Here is a 20,768-nt window from a genome sequence, read left to right as displayed (position 1 = left end):
TAACTAGCAGATTGAGGCATGGTGAACGTTAGACAATGCACATGGTATAGCCTTCCTTTATGAAAGGGAAATGGTCATCACTTATGTTTTAAAGGGTTATAAGAGGTATACAAGGGCATATTTCCTTTTTACTTGGCGCTAGTATGGTTGAGGTGACCCAGATGGAAATCTCATAGGAACATTCTGATAACATGATTGGTTGCCATTTCCTCAGTTCTCCAATGACCTCACCCTCTGCAGTTTTTAGGCTAGGTTCACAGTGGGCCATTGCGGTGCATAATGGTTGCATCCCATTGCAATGGAAAAAGAGTGCGGCCATTGAAAGAGGAACTGCAGTGAAAATAACATAAACATAATGAATAAAATTGCTTTTTTTTTTTTTTTTTTTTTACAATATCAGTTTATAGGTTATTTAGTCAGTGTTTGCCCATTGTAAAATCTTTCATTTCCCTGATTTACATTCTGACATTTATCACTGGTGGTGACATCTTCTGCCATGTGAACTGTACAGAATGTTCACTGCTAAGAGTTCTATGTACAGAGGGAGTTATTGCTCTTCTGGGTCTGCATGCAAATTTGTGCCAGCGTAATCTGATGCGTACTGTGCCTGCGCCCAAGTACTGTGCAGGCGCAGTACGCATCAGATGACGTGGACACGCGGGCACAAATTCGCAGAAGAGCCAACTTGCCGGTGGGGTCACGATCTCAATGGGCAGCCAGCGGGACAAACCGGAGGACCGGGGCTGAAAGAAGCCCCAGGTGAGTAACATCTGTTTCCCAATTCTTGCAATGGAAGTCCTTTTAAGGATCTTTACAATTATGTGAACCAGCTTCCCTACTCATTTGCATACTATTTTGGCATTTGGTCTGAGCAACTGCCATTTAGCAAGTGCTTTTGTAAATAAAGAATTAATGGAGAATCCCCCATGAGATGATGTCCAAAACCTGACAGATCTGTCAGATTTTCACTAGCTGCTGAAAGTGACAGCAACCCAGGAGAAGAAAAAAATTTACAGTACATTTTTTCTCTGGGAGCAATGTACATTTATACGCACAGTAGGCAATTTAAATTTTAACATTTTCCACGATAGTTGTCCGTTAAGCCTAGTACACATATCCAATTTTGATTGTCAAATCACCAGCCAACTTTACCACCTCCATGTAGTATGAAAGCTACCCTGCACAATCTGTTCAAAATCCGTTGGCCCTCATACTACTTGGGAGTGATAGAATTGGATGCGTGTACCAGGCGTTACACAATTACCATTACTCACAGGTTATATAACAGATTGGAGATGGCACACCAAAGGCTGCTGTTTTATAGCCATATATTGGAGTGAAAAGCAGCACTACTTGTTTTGGGATGACGCCATTCCTCAGTTGTAGCATTTTTCACAGGGAATGGTGGGCCGAATAGTGTAGATTTTTTTTTTTTTAATCAAAATTTAGAGTTCTGTTTTAAAGTTTACTTGTAGCCTCTGGAACTCACTTTCACCATAAAACAAGCCTGGCACACCTCTAAAATGCTGTTTTGTTTATAAGCAATGAATCAAATCGTCAAGCCTAGAAATTCATGCTTGGAGATATACTAATGCAGATACCGACTAAGGGGAAGCCGTTACTTTGTAAAATAATTACGTTCTGGAGCCAATGAGAAGGTATAGGAAGAATAGAATAATCTTTCTGAGCACCTTATAATGTTCTTGGCATGTTATCTTTCTAAAGTGAAGTAAAGAAAAGAATTAGATGCTTACCACAGTAGAGGGAAGCCTACAGACTAACCAGAGGCTTCCCTCTAATGTGGTAAGATCACACAGTATCCTGGTGCCCCCGCTGTTCCAGTGCTACGGCCCTTTATGCGTATCCAAGAAGAGCATGTCGGATATGTTCTTGTGGCTGCTCTCTCATCCAAGTACGAGCTTTTGTGTACTGGGCATGTAGGGACTGTACTGGAGCATGCCCAGTACAAAGAAACTTGGATGGGAGCACAGCCATAAGCAGAGCGAGGTCCTGGGCAGCAGCAGTGGGCTCAAGGAGGATCTGGATCATATGGAAGCTTCCCACTTCTTAGGTAAGTATCTAATTAACCCCCCCCCCCCCCCCAGGTTTACTTTAAAGGGCCACTGTAGTGCGGACTATGGTGGCTGCCATATTTATTTCCTTTGAAACAATACTAATTCCTGGCAGCCCTGCTGATCTGTTTGGCTGCAGTAGTGTATGAATAACAGCAGAAACAAACATGCGGCTATTCTTGTCAGATCTGACAATAATGTCAGAAACACCTGATCTGCTGCATGCTTGTTCAGGGTCAGGGTTGTTTAATAGTTAATACAATATCTTATAGAAGTGAGTACACCTTTCACATTTTTGTAAATATTTTATTACAGTATGTCTTTTCACTGAAGAGATGACACTTTGATACAATGTAAAGCAGTCAGTGTACAGCTTGTATAACAGCGTACAATTGTTGTCCTATAACGTAACTCAACATATCTAAGCGCTGGTTCACACTGAACGGATCAAAATTCACTGGTCAGGGTCCGTTGTTTCGGAAGAATCGATCCATCCCCAAACTCACAATCCGCTCAGTGGAATGGGCTGAATGGATATGTTTCAATGGAGCAATGTGAACGGATCTGATTGATTAACATAGGATCCATTTACATCCATTAGGATCAGTTCAGTTACGGTCTGCTAAACGGACTGTAAGGCCAGTGTCAACCGGCTGTAAACGGCTGGCAACAAAAGTAAATTAAACAAATATGCCATCCTCTATTGCCCTCTCAATTTACTTTTATTTAGAGTGTATCTGTAAGGAAAAAAAAATGCCCCTATGCTGTACTTATCTCAGAAGGGGGAAGCCCTGGATCCTAACGTGGGTCCCCGTCGTCCTCCGTTCCAGCGCTGTCAGCCGGGGCTTCAGGTTCATAACAATCCTGTGTGAGCATCGCACAGGTGCAGTAGCGGTTTTCTTCGGGTTCAGAAATAGCTGAACCTGATTGGATCCGCTCTACTCTGCAGGAGCAGACACCGCATGTCATTGTTGTGACTGGAGCCGAGGCTGATAGCGCTGGGACAGAGGAGGATGGGGAAGCCTCGTTAGGACCCAGAATCGTCCTCTTCCCAAGGTAAGTGCTCCATAGGGGCACTTTTTCTTCTTGCAGATCCTCTTTAACTGTAAGAACTTTGTGAGCAGTTGTTGAATTACTCAGTGTAATTGCATGGCTAAACTTGAGATGCAGTTTAGAGGAGTCCTATGAATACCTGAACACACCTTGCATTTTATAGTTTACTGGATGGTTATGTGAGCAGTTTATTGAATTACAGTCAGGTATGTGAGTGTGCAATGCATTTGTTGAAGGACTGCTGTGGTAAGGGGGAGAGGGGGGATGCTGTATGTCGCTAAATGACATCTGGGAACAGCTGTACACATTCCGGGCTTTCAGCTCAAACTGATTGTCTCATCCAATGATTACCTAGAGTGTGTGCGAGGCTTTCAGCTTTGTACAAACGTCAGACTTTCTTCACCCAAATAATTATTTGTGATTGTGTTGGGGTACGGTATGTATCTGCATGGACACTGCCTGTCTTTCCAGCAACCACTATGGCAAATAGCGTTTGGGCAGTGGTTTAACTAAGGAGCTTGAAGCCCCAGTGCGAGTTTTGTATGGGGCCCCAAGCACTATTGATATTGCACCCCAAAATCTACCAAGGACAGCTGCAGTGTCAGAGAGGCGTATTTAGAGTAAGGAAACAGTTAAAGTACCACTATCACAAAAAGTTGTATAATTTCAATTGCATTAAAACACATAAAATGTATATGCAATAATTATGCAACAGGAAGCATGGGTCTCACCAGTTAATGCAGGTACAGTACTGATAGTGAGCTCCTCTGTCCAGATTTCTGTGCATCGTGGATGATACTGTAGTATTGCAGCCATCCACAAGCAAGTCACAGGCAATTCCCTCAGTAATCGGTCAGCAGCTACACAGGAAGCATAGGAGTCTCAGGCTGGTGCTTTTGAGGTTCTCCACACAGGCCTAGAGTAGTGTGCAGGCAGAGAGCAGGCTACAAGTGGCTGCCAGCCCGCCCACTTTCCACTATAACCAGATACAGTATATACCGTATTATAGCTGTCTTGCTCTCCTTCCACTGTTAATTGAATATACTAGTCCTTTCAGTGGAGGCAGCTATGGGAAACCTTTTCTGTACAACAAGCCTGTTTACTTTTTAGGTCAGCAAAGGACACTGATAATGAAGGTATGTGATAGTCAGCAGATCAGTGTTTAGGTACATACAGACATCCAACACCACAACACGACTGACACCATGACAAACCTTTTACATGACTTGTATTTTCTGCGCACCAACCTACTGAACAACCAGCTCATTTACATACTGTACACGCAAGTGGAACGACAGTGCATCATGCACACAGCTTGCACACACGTGGCCAGCTCCACCACAACAGCCCAACAGTCATGTGAGCTGATCCGTTGGATAGTTCAGGTAAACCGCAGATTACCGGTCACTCGTCTAGTTGTTTGTCACGCATACACACGCCTGACTGTCGTCCAACAGACCAAAATCAGATGACAATCCGGCTCAGGATTGGTTGAGCCTTTACTCAGCATGTGTGAAAGACTGTGGTTACCAAGTGCCCCCTGTTATGAGAATCATCATCTGAAGTACACACACCACACAAATACCTTTATGTGAATGCTTTGTTAAAGAGGGATTGTCAGCCACAAAATCAAAATTCCATTTACCCACTGCTCTGTGTTTATTATGCAGCCTGCAACCTGACCCTGCATTGCAAACACTCCAATATAATCATAAATGTTTCTGCTGTAATAAATCTTATCTGTCAGACTGGCTCTATTTGGTACATTGCTGACGAGATAGAAGCTTGCCATCTCCCCTCCCACATTCCTGCTCCTCACTGATTGACTGCGCACAGTTCAGGGCTGGGGACAGAAAACAAAGTAAGGGAGGAAATTACATCCGGATTGGCTTCAGTTAGAGGGAATCAAAACGGGTTTGGATAGGAAAAGATACAAGAATGAGATCTTGTCGAGGGCATTTCATATACTGCCACAGTGAGCAGCAGCAAGTTTATGGCTGCAGCTGCCTGGCAACTGAATCTGTTGCACACTTCCCCTGGCCTTGACTGTGTGCATCATGCATCGGATGTGATATCACTGCATTTATTTACATTAGCAGATTAATAATCCTTTGGTGCATTTCCAGTCGCTGTCTTCTGATCTGTTATATTTTCCTTCTTTCTAGTAATCATGGGGAATGTATTGGCTGCCAGCTCTCCTGCTCCCCCTCCTGGGGGAACTCCTCCAGGCCCCGGCTTAGTATCTGTTCCTCCTGGATTCACAATGCCCCCCGTGTCTGGCCTGGCCCAAACAGCAGAGAAGAAGGAACCTCAGGAAGATCGGTTACCCAATCCCGGCACCTTTGAGGAATGTCATCGTAAATGTAAAGGTGAGGCTTGACTTCTTGTCCAATGGAAGATGTTATTCTACAGGCCACAGTAGCAACGCAACCATTCTTTATCACAGACACAAGGTTGGTGAGAACTAGGGATGAGAAATGAGATGCAAATAATTCCAAGTGGATGCAGGAGTATGCAAATTCTGTATCGACTTGGAATTATCTGCATCTCATTTCCCACGTTGGGCAAAAAAATGGCACACACACACCACACACGCACACGCTACTGATGGGAATTAAGTTTAATTCTTGGTTAAAGTTCCCCTTTAAAGCGGTATAGAACCATGACATAATATTCAATAACATGTTTTCCTACTTTTTATATGCCATACGGTTATCCTATTTGCTTTTGTGCATAAGTATTAGTATTCATTTAGAAATTATACGTTCCCAAAGTACACTTTTTTTTGCTCTGAAAGCTGACTTTACATTTTATTTATTCCTGCTTTATTCATGTTCTAAGGTACGGTAAGCAGAAATGCTTTCTGATTGTCTGACTTTGTCCAGCAGTGCCTGCAGTGTCAGAGAAGTATTTGTTTACATTCCTCACTTGATACAATTAAACACAAGATAACATTATCTAAAGTTCGGATGCGTCCAGCTTTGCTGGCAGGGAACTTCTAAAGGCTGCCATACACTGGTCGACTGCCACCAGATCGACCAGCAGATAGATCCCTCTGTGATTGAATCTGATCAAAGAGGGATCTATTGGCTGCCTACACTGCAAACAGATTTTGAATCGATTTCACAATGAAACGGATTCACGATCTGTGGAGCTGCTGCTGCCCCCCTGCCTGCATACATTACCTGATCCGGCCGGCGCGAGTCCCCCGGTCTCTGCTGTCTCTTCTCCGCTCTGGGCTCCAGCTTCACTTTACTTCCTGTCAGGGGAAGTTTAAACAGTAGAGGGCGCTCTACTGTTTAAACTTCCCCTGACAGGAAGTGAAGCCAGCCAGAGCCCTGCGCAGAGAAGGGGCAGCAGGGACACGCGCTGGCGGAACAGGTAATGTATTGCCGCTAGCGTCGGTCGTCCAACATTCGAACGACGCACTCCTGACCTGCCGGGGATCGAGCGAAATCTTCCGCGCGGACAGATCGACTGGAACGATCGATTTTGGACGTAATGTGACACACGCTCTGACTGTGCAGGAGCTCCCGTACACAGAGAGAGAGTGTGTGTCACATTCCACACTTGTTACATTGTGTTTACTTAAATGTATCTATCTAAACTGCTGCTGCAGTATTTCTCTCCACAGAACTTTAAAGCTCTGTGTGTAACCCTTCCAATGCTGGCCTAGTAAAAAAAAAAAATGCTGGTTGCATATAATATGCTGTAAATAATGTTTTAGAGCAAAGTTGAAATGCAGGGTTATATTCCACTTTAATTGTCATGTTTTATCGTAACAACCAACAATTTATACAGGAAAATCATGACAATGAACAAGGTTGCCCAAACTTTCGCATCCCACTGAACCCAACACCAGACAAACGTTTTGAAAACAGAACAAAACCCAAATTATGAAAGCAGCCCATGTGACTTCCCTATGACTGTCACTGTGTCTCCTCACTTCCTGCGTGCCTGACTGGTTTCCATAGACTCCTGTGCATTTATTTCCCTGTCTTTCCTTTTATCCTCACAGAATTATTCCCATCACAGATGGAAGGTGTGAAACTGACAGTAAATAAGGGGCTAAGTAACTATTTCCAGGTAAGAACACTCCTCCTTGCATGGTGAAATCGCTTCAATCAGAAATAATTGAATGGTACATTATGTTAAGAATTATTTTATTCTAAATGTATTTTAACGGGAATAATTAAGAAAAAAAATCATTTCTCAGTATCATATCATAGGCCATCATAGTTTTAAAATACCACATGCTACCATAATTAACCACTTAACGATCAGCTAACACCGATAGGCGGCGGCTGGTCGTTAGTGGTTTTACATGGAAACGACCGCTCGTTCGAGTGGCCGCTCTATGTCAGTTCACTGAGTGTGTCTCCGTGAACCGCTTGCGAGCCTCCAATCGCGGCTCGCAGGCTAATTGTAAACACCTGGGGAAGAAATCCCTGCTGTTTACATCAATACAGCAGCGCCGTAAAGGAGATCAGCGATCCCCGGCCTCTGATTGGCTGGGGATCGCCGCCGTTGGTAGGCTGAAGCCTATCGGAGGTGCGCAGGACGCATCGCCGTCCTGTGCCGCCCATGGAGCGAAGGGGAGGGAGGAATCGTGCTGCAGAGGGGGGCTTTGAGGAGCCCTGCCTTATTCCTGATCTGTGCTGTGGGCTGGAGAGCCCACGAAGCACAGATCCTGGGGTTTCTATCAGCCCCCTGCAGCGGTAATGTCCCACGCCGTCCTGCTCATATCCGCCGTTCCCCGCAGCTGGCACTAAGCTATTATTCGTCTGTCACACAGACGAATAATGCGCGTTGCCGTGCCTCCGCTCGCGTCATCTGAGGCTTACTGCGCAGGCGCAGTACAACGGTTTCTTGTACTGCGCTTGCGCAGTAAGCTTCTGATGACGCAGGCGGAAGCGAGCGGGTGCGCGGCCACTGTAGTGCAGCCGCAGTTGGATCCCATGCCGCTTAGACCGGGGCCGGCGGCGGAGAACGGCAGATGGGAGGAGGACGGCGTGGGACATTACCGCTGCACGGGGCTGATAGAAGCCCAAGGTAAGTGTCCGTTTTTTTCTTCCACAATCCCCCACAGAACTCCTTTAAGTGGTTAAAACCCACACATTTTATTTGCCTATTTGTTCCGGTTATTGCAATGTTAAAATTATATCCCTAGTATAATGTATGGTGACAATATTTTATTTGGAAATAAAGGTACATTTTTTTTTTCATTTTTACATCCATTGCTAATTTTTAGCCCATACATTTATAATATTTCCCTCTTGACATACATATAATTTTTTTTATTTCCTATTTTGCCACAAGATGTCCCCGCTGAGCAAAATACTATGTAGCGTACAAGTACGCTACATAGGAAACAATGTGTTGCTACATTGTTACTAGGGAAGTGACGCAGGTTTCAATGGAAGCCTGCATTACAGGTGGGCTGCGGGGAGGTTAAAGAGAACCTGTACTGAGTACAAATATTTAAAATAAACACATGAGGTAACTTCAAATGAACATTACATAGTTACCTTGCCATCAGTATCTCTCAGAAGCTCACCATTTTCTTCTGACAATAATCCCTTCCAGTTCTGACAATATTTTGTCAGATCTGAAATATATCAGTTGCTGTCAGTAAAATATCAGTTGCTGTCAGTTATAGCTGAGAGGAAAACTGATGTACCAGGTAATGTCTATGTTTCCCTATGGCTCAAGTGGGCGATGTTACAGTTTAACTGTGTGCTGACCAGAAAGCTGTTATGGGTAATGGCCATTTTCAAAATGGAGGACTGAAAATTCCCTTGATCACAGTGAACAAACAGGACGCGGGACAGGAGAAAGACACTGAGGAGTAGACTACATGGAAGGTAAGTATGACTTGTGTATGCTTTTTTTGACTTTTAATTTTCAGTTCAGGTTTTCTTTAATGAATGGATACAAAGTTCCCATTCATAAATCCAACGATCGGGCAGCGGACATTGTCAGCGGGAGGCAGTGCGGCGGCTCTATTTAAGAATAAACACTGTTTTTGAACAAAAACAGTGTTTATTCTCAGCAGACATGTTCGAATTGGCACAGGAGACTTTTGTCCCCTGCAGCCAATTCCCCCTTCTTACTAGCAACATCGCGATCGCGGGCATTTGCCCTCATGATCACGTGCAAACTCCCTGCGGCTCGTCCTTGCGGCTCTGGCAGCTGCCACTGCGGACGTGAAGCTCACCTCTGCGTGGCATAAATGGTTAATATCAGTTCACATATTGATTATCTTGTTAGTTGGTACGTTCCGCAATTAACAGAATCCTATGGCACGGAAAGCCTGAAGGGCGCAGTTACTGACCTGTCCTGGGAGCATTGACTGCCAGACTCTTGTGCTCTGATGCCTTCGCTGCTGTCTGAGTCACTGACTTGGAAGAAGAATCACATCAGAGGTCCTGCTTCAGTGGCTGCACTCGGGGACTTCAGTATTGCAGCTAGTCACAGGCAGCAATAAAAGAGGAATCCTTGTACTGGATAATGAACTGGAATAACATTTATAATGTGTGACTTCACAAAAAAACTTCAAGTGTTATCGGCTACTGAAGTTTTATCATCCTTAGCTAACCAGCTGGCAGACCCATTCCTGTTTAAAGTGGGATAAAACTCTCCCATAACATTCAATAAAAATGTGTTTTCCTACTTTGTATTACTCATACCGTTATCATATTTGCTTTTGTGCATGAGTTATATTGTCTGTTTACAAATTACAAATTCCCAAAGTACAGTATATCTGCTCTGAAAGCTGCCATTGCATTTTATTGCATAGCTGCTGTATTTATATATTATAATGTATCTAGCTATCACTTCTCAGCTCTTTCTGCTTCTCAGCTCAGTACAGCTCAGTTTTGGCAGTTTGCTAATGTTTACTAAATGTATCTGACAAAGGAATGTAAACAAAAGATAATGTGATCACCTCTTCGGATGTGGCCAGAAGCTGCCCACTGAAGCAAGGTGCTTTCCACTGAAGAACAAAGTACCATTTTGACTGGTAGAATGCTTTTCTGCTACAGTTTTTTTTTTTTTTTTTTGTGCTAGTAGATTTTATGCTGTAAATAATCTTTTAGAGTAAAGAGGAAATACGGAGTTTCATTGCTCAGTTTTTTGTTTATGTTTGGAATTTGGTGAAGGTGGTGAACAATTGCAGTCCCCGTGTTTCTGTGATGACCTGTTGCTTTTAAAGCCTCCTATATGTTGGTACGCTTGAATGAACCTTTTGTCTTGTTTTTCTTGTCTCTTAGGTAAATCACACGATCGCACTCAGTACGGTTGGTGAATCCAATTACCATTTTGGTGCCACATATGTAGGAACAAAGCAGCTGAGTCCATCAGAGGTGAGACTGTTTACAAGAACTGTATCACTGGCAGCAAGCAGGTAGAGTTGGGCGAACTGTTAGCGCAACTGCAGCCGAACTGTTCGGCTGCCCAACCTGTCATGTGGCTGTGGCTCTTACTACTTCCGGGTCGCAATGACCCGGAGTAGTACGTCTGCGCTGGCCCGGCGGAGCGTGTCCTAAATCGCGCTCCCGTTGCTGGGCACTCTCTGCGCATGTGTGTGACGTCACTCATGTTCTGTTTGTGGCACAAGAAATTATTACTGCTGTTAAAGGACCACTATCAGGAAAAATTTAAAAATGTAAAATACAGGTAGTCCCCAGTTAACGAACAGGATAGGGGACTGTAGGTTTGTTTCTAACCTGAATCTGTTCTTAAGTCGGAACATTGTGCCATCTCTGTCCCCTGTACCTCCTCTGTGCCTCCAGTGTCCCCCTCTGTGTCACTTCTGCTTTGCGCAAAGCTGTAAGTCAGGGACTACCTGTACATGAAAACATAAATGAAAAGTACATATCTCCCAGAGTAAAATGTGCTATAAATTACTTTTCTCCTATGTTGCTGTCACTTGCAGTAGGTAGTAGAAATGTGACTGAACTGACAAGTTTTGGAAGAGCCCATCTCATGGGGGATTCTCAGGATCTTATTTTCAAAAGCATTTACGGCCTGAGCCCACTAACGCAGTTGTGTCCGCTTTTCAGCATCTATTACATTGATATATAACTGAAAAGCGGACACAACTGCATCAGTGGGCTCTAGCCCTTAGTGAATGGCAGTTGCTCAGTCCAACTGCCGGGATAGTGTACAAACAGGTGCAGGACTGCCTCTTTGTATAGATCCTTTCCTATAAGTGCTTTTAGTCAAGAATACATTAGAGTCTGAAGCCTCTTAAAATTCCTCTTTTGATTTAACAATCCCCTTCTACACTATCACCCCATCTAAAATGCCGATATCCTGCGGCAGAACGCTGTGTTAACCCCCCCCCCCTATCCCCGGAGCAATGTTGGGGGAGTGCTTCCTTGTAGAGGCAGATCTTTGGGCTGTAGCTCTGCCTCTACTCCCGTCAATCCCCACTGATCGCCGCCTCTCCCCGCCCCTCTGTCTTTCTTTCACTGAGACCAGGAAAGTCGTGGATTTTTAGCCCCGGTGTTTGGGGGGGTTAAACACTGCGTGTTTTAAATGGGGTGATAGTGTAGAAGGGGATTGTTAAATAAAACAATGATAAATTTTAAAAGGCTTCAGAGTCTCTATTGAGAATCCCCCATGAAGAGATGGACTAGTAAAAACCTGTCGGTTCCGTCACATTTCTACTACCAACTGTAAGTGACAGCAACGTAGGAGAAAAGTAATTTATGGCTCATTTTATTCTGGAAGAAACATACTTCTTACTTGTATGTGTTTACATGAATTTTGGAAGATTTTACACTTGGGAGGGGGGGGGGGTGGAGACCAGCTGGGGGGGGGGGCATTGGTTGTCATGAAATCGAATGCCACTAACGCCACACATCCAACGGAGTCCTTTAGAGCATAGTCTCTCCAGCATACTGGATCCATCGTTTTGATTCAGATTTCATGCCGGAAATTGACCGAAAGGAGGATCAAGTGCCCACATTACTGCATAGATCTCTGCTAGCATCAGTCATTATGATAATGTATGGACATCCTTTACTTTCATATTTACAGTAATAGGTGCACATCTTGCCAGCCTAATAACCAGATGGAACTGCAAAAAGAAGCATTAAGGGCCCGTTTCCACTATTGCGTGGCGAAATCGCTGCGGCAAAATTCGCATGCGGATGCGAATTTCGCATGCGTGTGCATGCAAATTTTTGTGCGAATTCGCATGAAAATTCGCATGGATGACGATGTATGCGAATTTAACCATGGCAGTGCCAGTGTGCTTTTCCATTGATTTCATGCGAATTCACATGAAAATTTGCATAGCAAAACAGCATGCAAATTCCCTATTAAATACATTAGCGGCGATTCGCATGCATTCCACTCGTAGGCGAATTCTGCGGTTCTTTTGTGCGTTTTTTCACTGCTGAAAAAAAAACGCACTTCAACAACGCTACAGTGGAAACAGGCCCATCCACTTGCATTACATGTGCGAATCCGCATGCGTTGGACGCATGCGGATTTGCAATAGTGGAAAGGAGCCCTAAAGCAAACCTGAGAGGAGAATAAAGAAAGATTTGATACTCACCCGGGGCTTCCTCCAGTCCCTCGCTGTCCTCCTGAGTGTCTCCGTTCTCCGGCTATCGGTCCTGGTAATCTTGCTCAGTTGCGCCAGTTGGGGTCTTCTGCGCATGCTGAGCCAGTTACCGAGACCGATAGGCAGAGAACAGGGACACTCGGGAGGACGGCAAGGGACTGGAGGAAGCCCTGGGTAAGTAACAAATCTTTCTTTCTTCTCCTCTCAGGTACACTTTGCATATCTGCAGCCCACACAGGGGTGGGTTCCGTGTGACGTCCCTGCATGCTCCTGCAGGGAATGTGGTAGAGATGTGGACAGATTAGGAAGCATGATACAGCTTGTTAGTGGTTGTTCTCATCTAGAAGTGATAGTGATGTCATGTGGGTGGTTGTTCATGCTGTAATGCTTTGTTTATTCACAGGCCTTCCCGGTGTTAGTAGGAGATATGGATAACAGTGGTAGCCTGAATGCACAAATCATTCATCAAGTCACCCAGTGTGTTCGATCAAAGATAGCCCTTCAGGTAAGATTATTATAATAAAAAACGTCCACACATGGTGGTAGTCATGTCTATCGTTCCTGAAAGGTAAAGGTATGTACATAGGCCTCTCTAATGCTGTAACAAGACAAAAAAAAAATCTTCTGGAGTTCCTGGAAGCACTTGAGCTGCAGCCACTAGGGCACGCTCTATAGGCAGCAGCAGTGTTGTGGAGCCGGTACAAAAATCATCTGACTCCTCAGTTTATGAAAACTTCAACTCCAGGTACCCAAAATGGCTCCGACTCAGACTCCTTAGTCTAATGCTTACCAGGGCTGTGGAGTTTGTACCAATCTCATCCCAACTCCGACTCCAGGTACCCAAATTTGCTTTGACTCAGATTCAACACCCTTTGTGTTAAGGAGTCTTGCCCAGGGACTCCTTGCTGAATAGGTGCTGGCTTACTGAACAGTATTTGAACACAGTACTCCTGTGTCCAGAGGTAGAGTCCTTAACCAGTACACTATCCAGCCACTATGGAGTTGACTTCTATATTATATCAGAATTTGCCCGATATTTCGAAGGCGAGCTGCCTCCTCCTGAATGGGAAGTACAACATTTAGACCAGTATTAGGGCTGGTTCACCCGACGGTTCTGCGCTACTAAAAGACAGCTGCGTTGCTTAACGCTGGATGACAGTCGTCGGTACTGTCACTTACTATCGTTTGAGAAACTGCTGTTTCCTTCCTCACTTTTTTTCCGTCCGCTTAGCCGACCGTTGCTTCCAGGATTGTTTATCGCTACGCTTACATGTCCACCACATGGGGATGAAAAACACTGAACACCGGGAAGCTCTGTCGACGGCCGACATGCTTTTTGCAGGCTTGCGGAAAAGCATTTGAAACGAGGCGTCTGTCTGAGCCAGCCCTCAATTAGCTCCAGAGGTTTTCTATTGGATTGAGGAGATGGGGGTGTAGTTAAGATCAGCTTAAAAAAAAAAAAAAAATTAACATTTGCCTATTGTTTACATATTACTTGTGCACACAATATCCCAGGAATTACACCTTGTGTATTTTTTCATTAAAGTGAATGTTTACCAGTTCAAAAATAAAAAAGTCAGATACTCACCTAAGGAGAGGGAAGGCTCGGTCCTAATGAGCCTTCCCTCTCCTCGCCCGGTCCCGCGCAGGTTCCCCCTTAGCAGTATTCGACCAGTTCGGTCAAATACTGCAACTTCCGCCACCGAAGGGAGGTTTCGGAAGCCTTCGGGAGCACTTGGGCTCCCGAAGACGGGCCGCTCCATACTACGCATGCGCGAGCGCCCTCTGATGCACTCGCGCATGGGTAGTATGGAACGGCCCGTCTTCGGAAGCCCGAGTGCTCCCGAAGACCTCAGAAGTCTCTGCGGCGGCGGATGCGAACGGGGGAGCCAGCGCAGCACCGAGGGCACCGGGAGAGGAGAGGGAAGGCTCATTAGGACCGGGCCTTCCCTCTCCTTAGGTGAGTATCTGACTTTTTTATTTTTGAACTGGTAACCATTGGCTTTAACCTCCCTGGCGGTAAGCCCGAGCTGAGCTCGGGCTATGCCGCACAGGGAGATATCTCAGCCCCTGGTGGGGCGATTTTCACAATGTAAAGTGATGTGCGCGCAGCTAGCACTTTGCTAGCTGCGCGCACAGCTTGATCGCCGCCGCTCTGCGGCGATCGCCCGCACGCAGCGGCAGAAGAGGGCCCCCCCGCCAGAGCCCTGCGCTGCCCGGACCAATGAGTTCCGGGCAGCGCTATGGGCTGGATCGAGTGCGCCTGACGTCATGCCGATCGTCGCCATGGCGACAGGAGAAGCCAAACGGGAACGCGTTATATACGCGTTCCCCTGTTTGCTATTGTTGCCGGCGGCGATCGGACTAGAGGGCCACATGCGCCCTCTAGTGGTGTTTCATGTAGCTACCACTCTGGTAGCTTTACATGAAACAAAAAAAATTAAAAAAAACGTTGTTTTTCACTATTTGAAAAAAAAAAAAAAAATTAACCGCCAGGAAGGTTAAAGGACCCCCAAGGTGACATGTGACATAAGATAGATATTTTGTATGTAATTGTTAAGCACACAAATAACTAAGCTGTGTTCCTTTTTTTCTTTCTCTGCCTGAAAGAGTTAAACATCAGGTATGCCAGTGACCGTTTCTATCTGGGTCAAGCTATAGCAGTGTTTCTGAAGCCTGCCCTTGTGACTCCCCAACGGTGCATGTTTTGCAAGTAGCCTCTCCTATGCACAGGTGGGGTAATTAGTGTCTCAGCTACGTGGAATCTAACTAGCTGATACACTAATATTCTCCCGCCTGTGTATAGGTGAGGTTGCCTGTAAAACCTGCACTGTTGGGTAGTCATGAGGACAGGTTTGAGAAACACTGGACTATAGCATAACCCTCATTGGTAAGAAATGACAAGCATACAAAGCCTGGTACACACCATGCAAGTTCTCATCACATAGATGGGTTGAATAGACAATTTCGGACAGGTCCGATCTGATTTCTGAACGTTTTTTTTGATCGATTTGCGAAGAAGTGATCAGAAAAACGGTCGGAAATCCGATCGGATCTGTCGGAAATTATCTATCGACCCATCTATCTGATGGGAAATTGCATGGTGTGCACCAGGTATAACACTTTCCTAGCAGGAAATAGCTTCTAAGAGCAGGAAAGTGATAACAGGGGATCAATAGTTCATAGATTGTAGCTCTGGTACACTTCAATGAATATGCCATTGAGCAGAGACAATGAACCAGTAAAAACCTAAAAAGCAGATTTAAATATAAAATATAACTGTGGGATCCCCCCCCCCCCCCCAAACAAGGGGTAATTTTTAGGAGCAGGAGGATAGATACAATTGTTTATCTCTTAAGCAGAAGTTATGTGCCTGCACAGAGCACTCCTCCCCTCTGCCTCTGAAATCTCTGGCTAGTAACCTTCTGCCCAGACTGAGCTCCCATAAGCCCTTGCTACCTGGGTATGAGTGCCAAGGCTCTCTGAAAAGCTGTGGGCGAGGCTTGTTTAGTTTATAGGGAACTAGCTGATTGCCCGGCGTTGCCCGGGTATGTATTTGGCTAGTGTTGGCTCCGCCCACTTTTTCTAACCCTAACACACAATTACTCAATGACCAAGTTTGTGAGCTTTGCGGTCTTTGGAAACAATAATTTGCATTGAAATGAAAAAAATCTGATTGGCTGTTTGTGGCTCCACCCCTTTTCTGAATTTGAACCCCAGTCACCCAATGACCAACTGTAGCAGGTTTGAGGCCTGTGCCATTAACAGTGCAAGAATGGCAGCAATTAAATATTCCCCTTGAGAAGCAATAGGTGAAGTTTGATTCACTTTTGTAGGCTCCACCCACTTTTCTGAATATTTAACCCAGTCACCCAGTGACCAACTGTGCAAAGTTTGAGAACCCTACCATTAACAGTGTAAGTATGGCTGCAGTTTACATTTTCCCAGTGAAATTTGCATTTGTCTCCACCCACTAATGACGTGGAACTGCCTGTGTATGTATTTGACCGGTTTTGGCTCCGCCCACTTTTTCTAACCCTAATGCACAAACACTCAATGACCAAGTTTGTGAACTTCGGGGTCTTTGGCATCAATAATTTGTATATTCCCATAGAAATTAAACAAATCAGATTGGCTGTCTGTGGCTGCACTCCTCTCCAACATTTGAACCCCAGTCACCCAATGACCAACTATAGCAGGTTTGAGGCATCTGCTACAGCCCCGTTTCTATGGGTGTGTGATACGTGCAATCGCCCGGGGTGCTTTATTGTGCGGCAGGAGGGGGGGCGCCGGAGCGGGGGAACGGACATAATAGTTATAACTCACCTTCTTCATCCGTTCCCCGCAGTTTCAATATCTTTCCTCTCCCGGCGTCCGTCGCCTGGTAACAGCGCCCCCTGTGATGACATACCGCATGTCATCACAGGAAGCACTGTGACTAATGAGATAGATGCCGGGAAAGGAAGGACATTGAAGCAGCGCGGGTTCGGCGGAAGCAGGTGAGTTATTACTATTATGTTCGCTCCCCCCGCTCCTGCGCCCAACTCATACCGCCCATACCAACTAACCTAAACTGTGGGAACCTACCTAACTAACCTAAACTGCAGGAACCTACCTATTTATCCTACACTGCAGGAACCTACCTACCTAACTAACCTATACTGCGGGAACCTACCTAACTAACCTATACTGCGGGAACCTACCTAACTAACCTATACTGCGGGAACCTACCTAACTAACCTATACTGCGGGAACCTACCTAACTAACCTATACTGCGGGAACCTACCTAGCCAAGCTATACTGTAGAAACCTACCTAACTATCCTATACTGCGGGAACCTACCTAACTAACCTATACTGCGGGAACCTACCTAACTAACCTATACTGCGGGAACCTACCTAACTAACCTATACTGCGAGAACCTACCTAGCCAAGCTATACTGTGGGAACCTACCTAACTATCCTATACTGCGGGAACTTACCTAACTAACCTATACTGCGGGAACCTACCTAACTAACCTATACTGCGGGAACCTACCTGGCCAAGCTATACTGCGGGAACCTACCTAACTATCCTAAACTGCAGGAACCTACCTATCTAACCCATACTGGGGGGACCTACCTATCTAACCTATACTGGGGGAACCTACCTATTGAACCTATACTGGGGGAACCTACCGATCTAACCCATACTGGGGGAACCTACCTATCGAACCTATACTGCGGGAACCTACCTATCTAACCTATACTGCGGGCACCTACCTATCTAAACTATACTGGGGGCACCTACCTATCTAACCTACACTGGGGGCAACTATGCAGGCTACCCTATACTGGAGGCACCTACGTAGCTAACCTGTTCAACCTGTACTGCGGGCACCTATGCCTGGCTCCATGGGGGTGGGGTGGGGGGCGATTTTTACACCCTCGCCCTGGGTGAAATTTAGCCTAGAAACTGCTCTGATCTGCTAATACCAGTGTAAAAATGGCAGCAATTTAAATATTCCTTTTGAAAATCAACAGGTGAATTTTGACTATTTTGGCTATTTTGGCTATTTTGGCTATTATAGGCTCCACCCACTTCCCTGAATATTAATCTCAGTCACCCAGTGACCATCTTGGCAAAGTTTGAGATCCCTGCCATTAACAGTGAAGAAGGGCTGCAGTTTACATTTTCCCATTGAAATTTGTTTTTGGCTCCGCCCACTTTTTGTAAACTGGACACACAGTCACTCAATGACCATGTTTGTGAGCTTTGGGTCCTTGGCATCAATAATTTGTATTTTCCCAGTGAAATGAAACATCTGATTGGCTGTTTGTGGCTCTATCACAGGCATGGGCAAACTTGGCCCTCCAGCTGTTAAGGAACTACAAATCCCACAATGCATTTGCCTTTATGAGTCATGACTGTGGCTGTCAGACTCCTGCAATGCATTGTGGGACTTGTAGTTCCTCAACAGCTGGAGGGCCAAGTTTGCCCATGCCTCCTCTATCCCCTTTTCTGAATTTGAACCCCAGTGACCCAATGATCAACTGTACCAGGTTTGAGGCTTGTGCCATTAACAGTGCAAGAATGGCAGCAATTTTAATATTCCCTTTGAAAATCAACAGGTGAATTTTGATTGTTTTTTTTAGGCTCCACCCACTTTTCTGTATAATAATCTGTGCCATTAACAGTGCAAGAATGGCAGCAATGTAAATATTCCCCTTGAAAATCAAAAGATGAATTTTGATTGGCTGCTGTACACTCCACCCACTTTCCTAAATATTAATCCTAGTCACCCAGTGGCCAACTGTGTCAAGTTTGAGAACCCTGCCAATAACAGAATGGCTGAAATCAATCTAACAAATCTGATTGGCTGTTTGTGGCTCCACCGCCTTTAGTGAATTTGGTCCCCAGTCACCCAATTACTGACTGTATCAGGTTTGAGGCCTCTGCCATTAACAGTGTAAGAATGGTAGCAATGTAAATATTCCCCATGAAAATCAATAGCTGAATTTTGATTGGCTGTTGTAGGCTCCACCCACATTTCTGAATAATAATCCCAGGCACCCAGTGGCCAATTGTATCAAGTTTGGGAACCCTGCCATGTAAAAAATTAAGTTTCTGGCACCGCCCACTATTTGTAACCTTGACATATAGTCACTCAATTACCAAGTTTATCAGCTTTGGGATCCTTGGTATCAATACTTTGTATATCTGATTGGCTGTTTGTGGCTCCGCCCCTTTCTGAATTTGAACCCCAGTCACCCAGTGCCCAGCTGTACCAGGTTTGAGGCATCTGCTATTAACAGTATAAGAATGGTTGCAGTTTAAATATTCCCTTTGACAATCAAAAGTTGAATTTTGATTGGCTGTTGTAGGCTCTACCCACTTCCCAAAATCTTAATCACATTCACTCAATGACCAACTGTGCAAAGTTTGACAACCCTGCCATTAACAGTGTAAGAATGGCTGCAGTTTATATTTTCCCAGTAAAATGTGTTTTTGGCTCCACCCACTTTGTGTAACCTTGTCACACAGTCACTCAATGACCAATTTTGTGAGCTTTCAGGTTCCTGGCATCAAAATTGTGTGAATGGAAGCAGTTTATCCAGCAAAGAAATCTGATTGGCTGTTTGTGGCCCCGCCCCTTTAGTGAATTTGGACCCTAGTCACCTAATGACTGACTGCAGCAAGTCTGAAGCCTCTGCCATAAACAGTGTAAGAATGGCAGCAGTTTAAATATTCCCCTTTAAACGCAATAGGTGAATTTTGATTGGCTGTTGTAGGCTCCACCCACTTTCCAAAATCTTAATCTTATTCACCCAGTGGCGAAGTGTGGCAAGTTTGAGAACCCTGCGATTAACAGTGTAAGAATGGCTGCATTTTTTCCCATTTAAAAGGAATGGCTGAATTTTGATTGGCTGTTTTATGCTCCACCCGCTTTTCCTGGATTTGTAACCTCGGTCACCAAGTGACCAACTGTGCCAAGTGTGGGGACTCTGGCTTGATTACTGTGAGAATGGCAGCCTTTTACATTTTTTCCATTGACTTGAATGGGTGGAATCTGATTTGCTGTTTGTAGCTCCGCCCAGGTGGGCAGGGGGGCCGCGAGACCCCCAGAACCTATCATCCCAGGTAGTAAGGAACCTGTATACCAAGTTTCGTTCAAATCGGTCAAGGGGTTTTCGAGTGATCGCGGCACATACACACACACACACACACACACATACATCCGATTTTATATATATAGATTAGAGTAGTAAAAAAAAAAGTATTTGGCTTAAGGAATGCACTATAAACTATATGAAAGGAGCAGAATTATGCAATGAGTAAAAGTTTATCTCGGATCCACTTTAAGCAAGATTATTAGAGAAAACACCTGTTTACACCACGACTTTTTCAATAATATACCTTTTATATTCCTTTCAGACCCAGCAGTCCAAGTTTGTGAATTGGCAGTTAGACACAGAATACAGAGGAGAGAACTTCACAGGGGCCATCACACTGGGCAACCCAGACTTGCTGTCGGGGTCAGGTAAGAGGATAATTAGTTTAAAATGGACCTGAACTCTTGCACAG

General features: G+C 45.0%; 2 protein-coding genes across 2 annotated transcripts in view; both read left to right on the top strand.

Moving 5' to 3' along the window:
• LOC137522889 (apolipoprotein C-II-like) overlaps positions 1–20,768 on the top strand; it is a 596,236-nt gene that overhangs the window by 299,317 nt on the left and 276,151 nt on the right. The gene's annotated exons all lie outside the window — the stretch shown is intronic.
• The window catches only part of TOMM40 (translocase of outer mitochondrial membrane 40), a 35,435-nt gene that overhangs the window by 1,426 nt on the left and 13,241 nt on the right, over positions 1–20,768 (top strand). The window contains exons 2-6 of the mRNA XM_068243022.1: positions 5,291–5,494; positions 7,144–7,211; positions 10,397–10,489; positions 13,106–13,207; positions 20,619–20,724. Coding sequence (XP_068099123.1) covers positions 5,296–5,494; positions 7,144–7,211; positions 10,397–10,489; positions 13,106–13,207; positions 20,619–20,724 — 568 coding nt within the window. The 5' untranslated portion in view covers positions 5,291–5,295. The remainder of the gene's footprint in view (positions 1–5,290; positions 5,495–7,143; positions 7,212–10,396; positions 10,490–13,105; positions 13,208–20,618; positions 20,725–20,768) is intronic.

Source organism: Hyperolius riggenbachi, chromosome 6 (assembly GCF_040937935.1).
Source record: "Hyperolius riggenbachi isolate aHypRig1 chromosome 6, aHypRig1.pri, whole genome shotgun sequence".
NCBI classification, from domain to species: domain Eukaryota; kingdom Metazoa; phylum Chordata; class Amphibia; order Anura; family Hyperoliidae; genus Hyperolius; species Hyperolius riggenbachi.
The sequence above is the reverse complement of the archived record's forward strand: the minus strand, read 5'-3'. Positions and strand labels throughout refer to the sequence as shown.